The sequence below is a fragment of the Gymnoscopelus microlampas genome, assembly GCF_963454915.1.
Source record: "Gymnoscopelus microlampas genome assembly, chromosome: 12".
NCBI lineage: Eukaryota > Metazoa > Chordata > Actinopteri > Myctophiformes > Myctophidae > Gymnoscopelus > Gymnoscopelus microlampas.
The window spans coordinates 42,690,395-42,698,972 of NC_139949.1; the positions used below are offsets into that span (position 1 = coordinate 42,690,395).

The 8,578-nt window shown below is 40.9% G+C and overlaps 1 protein-coding gene across 2 annotated transcripts in view; it reads left to right on the top strand.

The window, feature by feature from the left end:
• The window catches only part of LOC311057949 (cell adhesion molecule 1-like), a 420,049-nt gene that overhangs the window by 362,680 nt on the left and 48,791 nt on the right, over nucleotides 1-8,578 (top strand). For both annotated transcript variants that reach the window (XM_084075164.1, XM_084075165.1), the window contains one exon: nucleotides 3,447-3,605. In XM_084075164.1, coding sequence (XP_083931290.1) covers nucleotides 3,447-3,605 — 159 coding nt within the window. The remainder of the gene's footprint in view (nucleotides 1-3,446; nucleotides 3,606-8,578) is intronic.

Sequence of the window (8,578 nt, forward strand, 5' to 3'; positions counted from 1 at the left end):
CACACCTAAACGTGGCGTACATGGCGTACAGTATTGTATTATTAGGGAACATTGTAAGACCAGCTATTAAGCTCACAAATGTTTGACTGCTGGAGTTTAGTTGAAGTTTGCTTACATACTAGATGCATATATGCCTGCTAGATAGCCACTGTAAACATGCTGCCCATATTATAACTCTAATGGGAACACAACCATTCATTAACAAGGACATAGTTTTGAGTCGAGGGAGAGCGAGAGAGGGAGAGAGAGCATGTACTGATGCAAAGTGTTTATGCAAAATCCTGAAAACAGCTGCAACAAATTAATGACATGATGGATTTGAAAGGAGGTTAATTATTTATATCCCCCATAATGTTTTCTCATATGGACTGTGTTGTGTTTATCGCTCATCTGCTGCCATGACTAAAAGCTGACATTTTCATAGAGTCGTCCCTGATGTCCCTGACTTTGACGATGATATTGTGTCAATAAAAAGAAACACAGGGTTATATTTGTCATTTCACCACTTTTGCAGTTTGCTTCGTTGTAATGAATGACTTATTTTCCATGCTGATGTGGTCTAGCTACAGTAGCTAACATGCTGTTAGATATCAGATGCTTGCTGCTGCTATGGCTGCACAACTCTTATCACCAAGCCGAAAGCTGAAACCTATAATTTTCCTTTTGTTTTCACTGAACTCCTAAAGCCATACTGTCTTTCTGGTGTCCAGTGACTCAGTGAGTTCTGTCACTGCGGCAACAAATTGTTTAATTTGCTTTTGGCTGCAGCTCCCTGCCTGGCGGACTTCAGGCTAATTAAATGTCCTCCGAATTTAACTTAATTACCTCAAGGGATAATCAGGCTCTCTTAAATATCATTTAAATGTAAATCCTGCCATCGGTCCTACAATGCAGACCCTATTATCCTTCTATTATCTCTTTCTCTGTCTGTCTGCCTGTCTGTCTCTCTCTGTGTCTCTCTCTCTCTCTCTCTCTCTCTCTCTCTCTCTCTCTCTCTCTCTCTCTCTCTCTCTCTCTCTCTCTCTCTCTCTCTCTCTCTCTCCCCCCTCATTGTCATTCTGCTTGTGTTGTGATCTAATAACTGCTGTCCCAGTACTGATATCTACACCACTTAAGCTCAGAGTAAAATTAAAGTCATGAAACAATAGGAGTTCCAGGAGCACTCGTTAAATGCTTTAAGAGAGAGAGAGAGAGGGAGAGGGAGAGAGAGGGAGAGGGAGAGAGAGATGGCAAGGAGGAGGGCACTTCATTGATTGACAGGGGCCAGAGCAGCGATTAGCCTCAAGAAAACCACAGGGTGATTCAATGACCCTGCCCTAGACCCATGCCGTACCCCAGCAGGACTCTACAAATGGATAAAACAATGACCCTGTCCAAGAAGACTCTACAAATGGATAAAACAATGACCCTGTCCAAGAAGACTCTACAAATGGATAAAGCAATGACCCTGCTCTACCCCTGCAGGAAGACTACAAATGGATGAAACACTGACCCTGTCGTACTCCAGCAGGAATACTCTACAAATGGATAAAACAATGAGCCTGACCTACCCCTGCAGGAAGACTGTACAAATGGATGAATCAATGACACCGTCCTACTCCGGCCGGAAGACTATAAATATGTATTGTTTTATCTTCCTACCCCAGCAGGAAAGATAAAACAATGACCCTGCCCTACACCAGCAGGAACATAAAACAATTACCGTGCCTTACCACAGCAGTAAGACTCTACACTGACCCTTCCAATGCCCAAATGTCGGCAGGGAAGACTATTTTTCTGTGTCTACTTGAAAATGTCACAGAATCTGCTTATAAAGTAACAAAATACAAAAACTAAAAATCAAATTAAGCGTTATGAGAGAGACAATGAAGGGATTTATATTTTTTCTTTCTTTCAGCTTTCTTTTTTTTATGTTTTGGGATTTACATTAAGAAAACAAGTGACCAGAATAATTCGCATCCAAACGCAACGGAAAGAGACTCTGAACACTGATACAGTATATGAATGTATTTGATCGAAGAGCGATTTATCATTTATGTGTCATAATGACATTGCCCTCATCACTTAGACTAGAAAGCTACACAGTTGGCCCACGTTATCTGACTAATCCTACACAAGTTAATGTCTCAAATGGGTCTGCAACTAAACATTCTAAGCATTAACTTATAGCCACATTTCTCCAGTGCAGATCCCACCATATTATAGTCTAATTTTTCTCTAGTTACTATTCACTTTATTGACATGACAACAACACACTCCTCAGTAGTCGACTGGTTAGGAGGCAGACAGGATAAGAAAAGAAGGGGGGGGTCCATTTTTTATCTACCATACATCTGCCACCATGTCTAGCTATCCTGGTTGTTTTCTTGATGAGTTAGAATGTTCATAATATTCTCAGCAGTGAGTTAGTCTATTCATTGCAGCTTGAGAGGTGTTTCAGTGCAGCTACTAATTGGTGTGGGGGAGCGGATGGAAGCTTGGGTGGACACACACACACACACACACACACACACACACACACACACACACACACACACACACACACACACACACACACACACACACACACACACACACAATACAGTACAGTATCTCACTTCATAAAGCCTAATATGGGATTTGAAATTGCACAGCGGCCCCTGACAGAAGGTCATTTTCAGCTGATTCACCTCCTCCACTCACAAGGGCACTACACACACCTTGGTGCACTCTGCATATTAATATTACAAGGTTGTGCTATTATTGCAAGGTCTCATTATGTTCTGCAGCCCTATTGAAATTGTGAAGCTTTTAATTGAACAGGTTTGTTACAAAATACAAAAAGGCCAACAAAGACATGCCACCCTACATTTTTCAAATCAGCCTCATGGTGGCGCTGTAACAGGCAGATTCACTGTAGGTCATACAATCAACATATTTTTTTCCCCTGGTTTCTGTGGCATTTCTTCCTTGACCTAGTGGGGATGTGCGTACAAAGTTTCACGGAAATCGGACGCTGCGTTCATGATCTGAGGCATTTTGTACAAAACGGGCCGCTCCTGCAAACTTTGGAAGCCAATCTTAGCCAATAAGGATGGAATATGAAAAATCTGACAAATCTGTCTTGATCACATGACTATAGAGATACTGTGTAACGATTTTAGGACAACATTTGTAGGAGTAATATTAAAAAAATGTGTTTTGCAAAAATCAGCCTCCTGGTGGTAAAATTAAATGATTGTGTGTGAAGTTGCACAACGTTTAGGCCCTCAAAAACACAATGTTATACGAAGAAACGCTTGCATTTCAATGGGGCTTCACACAGGTGCACTGCTCTGCCATAATAATTCCTTGCATTTCAATAGGGCTTCGCACTGGTGCAGTACTCGGCCCCTAATCATAATAATTCAAATTGACCTCTATTGATATGCATGTTAAAATGTGTCTGTATGTGTCCTTTCCCTCAGGAAAGCCAAAAGTGGAACTCACATATGACAAGATGTACACAGTAACGAGTCGGCTAACATTCACCGTCAGCAAGGAGGATGATGGCATGCCAGTGATGTGCATCGTCGACCACCCCGCAGTCAAGGACTTCCAAGCACAGAAGAACCTCGAGGTGCAATGTAAGAAAATAACATATTATACCACAAACATGAAAATAACCACAGGACACACAAGTCATTTACTTAGTTACTGTGTATACCTTTTAACAATTTAACACTCCTGACACCTGCAGATCACATGCTGACGCATGCTTAGTTACCCTCGAGTTAAAACGATGTTTCCTTTTGGACAATGTACACAGTGTACATTGTTATTATTATTATTTTTTGAATATTTTATTTTTCATTTTAATTTTTCACAAAGTATACATACAACCCCCCCCACATCCCTCCCCAGTGTACATTGTTATTGAGTATTGAGTCCTAACCATATTGCCTATGCAAAAGGGGAATTGTTTTTCCCTGTAGTCTTGATAACTTTGACTCACGGCTGTTTGGCTTTTTGAACTTTTCTTTGATCTCCCCAAAAATAGTGATACCTTTTTAAAATTTGATGAATTAATGAAGGCTAGCCCAAGAAATCACAACAATCTATAAACCCTTACACCCATACACGTTTTCTTTGTAAGCTCAAATTGCTGTTTCTTTGAATTGTATGGTTTGTCTTCGGTACATTACTCCATTGTGTGCGATGATCAGTTTTGAAATAGTTGAGTGCATGGGACTTGCTAATGGAGTTCACTCTATAATAGTAAATGGAAAAAGGAAAAAACAACAACGCATTGTCAGGGGACAAAGAAATTAAATAAGCCTGTAATGTTGATGGTCATGAGCAGTGCAAACTGCTCTGCTCCGTTTCCTGCTTGCGTCTCCCTTTACGGTCACCAGTTCATCTGGCCTCGGGACGATGGATAGCTCTGTCTTGAGTGCTTATGAGGTGAGGCACATTATAAAGCAAATAATTCAGTTACCATAATGATAATGGCCCCCTCGCCTACCATAGACGCCATTTCATTTCCAGCGGGACGGCAGTATCTGGATCCGGCACAGAGGTTTGTGTTTCTCATCAACCCAAAGGCAAAAAAAGTTCCACCGTTGCCCAACTTCAGACTATCTAAACAGCGTTATAGCCTGCAGCAGCTTTCATGTTCGTTTTCTTAAGGTGAGAATGTTGGGTGACTTCGTAAGTTGCAGGACAGCATTTACTGCCCAGAGTGGAGGCAATACCCAGTCCAGGACTTGTTGTCTAAACCCACGTGTGCCCGCTGAGCAGACATCTTGGCATGTCGCTCGTGTCCATCACAAAGATTAAGCACCAGCCAGTGACACTTTGTGATTTAGGCGAATGGATAGCCAGTCAAAGCATGTCTGGTGTTGACTGGAAAGGACAGACAGTATAGAATTTAGTCCACTGTTGATGATCTATAAGTAGTAAGAACATTATTGCTGGGTAAAACAGGCCAACATGCAGCTGTGATGCAAAGGCACAGTATGATAAAGTAGGTATAAATTATGCATCATTGCTGCTCAGCAATGGGTATATCTACTGTGGTAATTGAATAAAATAAACTGAACAAAGAAAGTAAGAAATACCATATTGGTGATTTTCCTGTTTTCTTTTCCCCTCTCCTTGTTCTCAGCCTGAGCTTTTCAAATAAATGCAAATGGTTCGTTTAATGGCTGTTGAGATAGAATTACCCACTTTCAGATCCTTATTTAATTAAATGCTATGAAGGCCATGAGGGGTTTCTTACAAAAGACCTTGATGCTCAGATTTTCCTTGTTAGCCAGCAGTAGTATTTTCAACTCTGCAATAATACGCCAGACTCTCGCCAGTGGTTGAAAATAAAGCATTGGAAGAAGCACTGATGCAGCTTTTGTTCCAAAGACTGCTCTGTTCTTTGACCCTACAAAAGTGCTTCTGAAAGAGCACTATGAAGGACTAATGATGATCTCGCCACCCTGGATAAAATGGTGCTGTAAGCCATCTCTTTCACTGCCAGCCTTATTTCTGGCTGCGTGCGCCCACTGCCAGCGATTTTTCGACCTTTTGAAGTAGTCACAGAATATTTATCTCCAGTATGATTGATCCCCTGATGGTTGCTAATCACAGAGGGTTTCACTGTGCTTCCGCGAAAAAAATAAATACACGTCATCGCGACCTCCCGTTCGCTTTTATACGCCTTTGAAAATAACATGTCTCGGCCAAAAAAACATAGTAAACAAATAAAGTACACAGGAGCCGAGATACAGGATTTTTAAGTAATAAGTTAACCAGGAAGTGAATAGAGCAGTAAATCTTCGGATCGCGTTATCTCTGGTTTGGTGTGAAAAAACAAAAAAAAAGTTTGCAAAACTCGTCCTTGGCAGCCAGGGCGTTATGACGATATATCGTCACATTTGTGTCCATAAGTCGTCCTTGGCAGTAAGAGAGTTAAAATGGAATCTTAACTCCAAGTGACCAACTCATTGTTGTGCTGCCTGGTTTGAAAGCAGTTATACTGTATTTTCCATTGTTACTTTTAAATGTTTAAATATTATCTCTTAAATATTCTCTGCGTACATCATGGCACAACAGTCGTGTTGGATTCAAGCATCTAGGGATTCATACCAAAGTGAAACAGACAATTATAACATAAAGTGGGCTTATGTGATTTTGGAGACATCTACAGTATCTGGGTGCATCTCTGCCAACTAGTGTGATGAAAATAACAATGCACCTCCAATGAACCATGCACCTCGCTATATGCCGTTTGACCTGTTCTTCATGGTTCTTGGTTCCTAAGTGGTTCATTCATAATGTACTTTTTCCCTTCCTAGAAATGTAGCGGAGTCAAAAGTACAATATTTGTCTTTGAAACGTAGTGGAGTGAAAGTTATACATATCCCAAAAACTGACATTTGAGTACCCTGGTACAGTATTACCGGATTGCTACTGTGACTTTAACACATTTTAGAAAAAAAAAGATCAACAGGTTTTTCTCTTCTGCTGAAAAACCTGAGTTCCGGAAAAAACTTAGCCTGGGAGTAAAATCTTGTCACATTTGTGTCCACTTTCCATTGTGCTTCCTCCAAATCATGGAGTCAGTTGGTGGTTGATACTGTGATGTCCTTAGAAGACATTAAAGGTCTCGCCTTACGCAAGTGGTCAGCTCCTTGGTCCTTGTTTTCTCCATCCTGTGTCCGGGTAGCTCAGTCGGTAGAGCACTCGCCTTTCGACCACAAGCTCACGGGTTCAAACCCAGGCACCGCCAACTCAGTGTATGAGTAGCACGGCTTGTGTGTGGCAAGTCATGCGGTAAGTACTGGGAGCTGACGGTAGGTGTTGTGCTCCACCTCAGCCATCCATCTCCCAGTGGTCTAGTGCATTGTGAAGCAGGGATAGATTCCCGCGCTCTGGCTGATACAGACAATAAGCTTCTCCGACATTTCACCAGCTAGTAGTGAGGAAGTCAGGACAATTCATAAAGTCAGCGTCCTGTACGGGTCCACTTGGTTACAAGAACAGAAGTCATTATATTGCATCTTTCTGTGTTCGTAATTGTCATATTGGGGCGATAAGGCTACACAAAACACATGCAGCCAGGTAAACAGACGAGATTTCACTTCCAGAAATTGTCAATTTGCCTGTTCGCTGCACGCTTCGCGCAATCCACTTGCCCCAAAATAGGCCCATAAGACTTAAAAGTGAGAATTGTACTGTCTGTGTACAAACTGTCAGGGAATCAAGCAGACGAGCAGAATTGCCTGACAATAAGCTCTGGCTTAGCCAACTAGTCTTCAGAGAAATGTGTCACATTGCTGAACAGATCGGTTTTGGGAAACAAAAATTAGGTCTTTCAGAGAAATTTGAATAGTTTGCCTCCCTCATATTCAGTGGTGGAAAAAGTGCCCAAAGCTCACAACGCGTCGCGATGCGACACGTTGTGAGCATGTAGATCGGCTATTTTCAAATAGCCTAGGTATAATATAAGGAAGTGACTAGTAACTAAAGTTTTCAAATAATTATAGTGGAGTAAAAGTACAATATTTGCCTCTGAGATGTAGTGGAGTAGAAGTAAAAGTATAGACAATTGGAAATACTCCAGTAAAGTAAAAGTACCTCAAAATTGTACTTAAGTACTGTACTTGAGTAAACGTACAAGTTACTTTACACCACTGCTCATATTTCCACTAATTCCGTCCCAGAGACATGCAAATTAAGTTTCATCCTTATAGGTTTAGTTGTTGTTTCTAAAACTGCTTAAAACCTTTATGTCAGTGCCAGTAATTGCTGTTTGATTTGATTCAGCTAAAAGAAAGGTATGGTGGTTAATTATTTGTTGTCTTCCATTTATTTTCTTTCTTTCACCTAGCCAGCTATGTCTTCAGGTTATGTGGGGTAAAGTCTAGCCTCATGCCACTCAGCAAACAACAGCAAGCATTCTCTTCCCAAAGCAGCATGAGCTCATTTAAAGCTAAATGTTGTGGATGTCATGTTACTCCAAACAAAACGAGAAAGAAAGAAATATGACAGGTGCTTGAGAGCTGAGGTTTCAGTGTTGTAGATCTGCTAACCAGACTTGTCCATCACAGTGATTGGAGGAGGTGTAGAGGTTGAATGATGTCAAACATCAACCAGTCATGATAATGGACGAGCCAAAGGTTGTTTCTGACAGAGCTAAAAAGGTCAGTGGACAGCATGTCAAGACCAGTGAACTGTTGACAAACTGTTTGTCTGAAAAGAGACAAAATGAGATGGGGAATGGGGAAGCCATACACAACCGTACCTCTCGTCTTTAACAGGTTGAAATTAACTTCCCATTACATATACATCATTTACATACTTGACCTGCTTTTCCATTTGATGTATACCATGCGGGGGGATAAATTAAATGTCATTATACAGCGAAGGAATAGCAGCACCTACTGTCGAATCAAGATTCACTCAATTATATATTTTTTTCCAAAAGTCTAATATTCTCTATTTTTGTATCTTTTCAGGGAAATGCTTTCTACAATTTCCCAAATACATCTATTGCTGATAGTGTCATTTTACAACAATCTTGTAGTTAGACATGCTTTGGCAAGATTTAAGGTGATCAAACAATAGA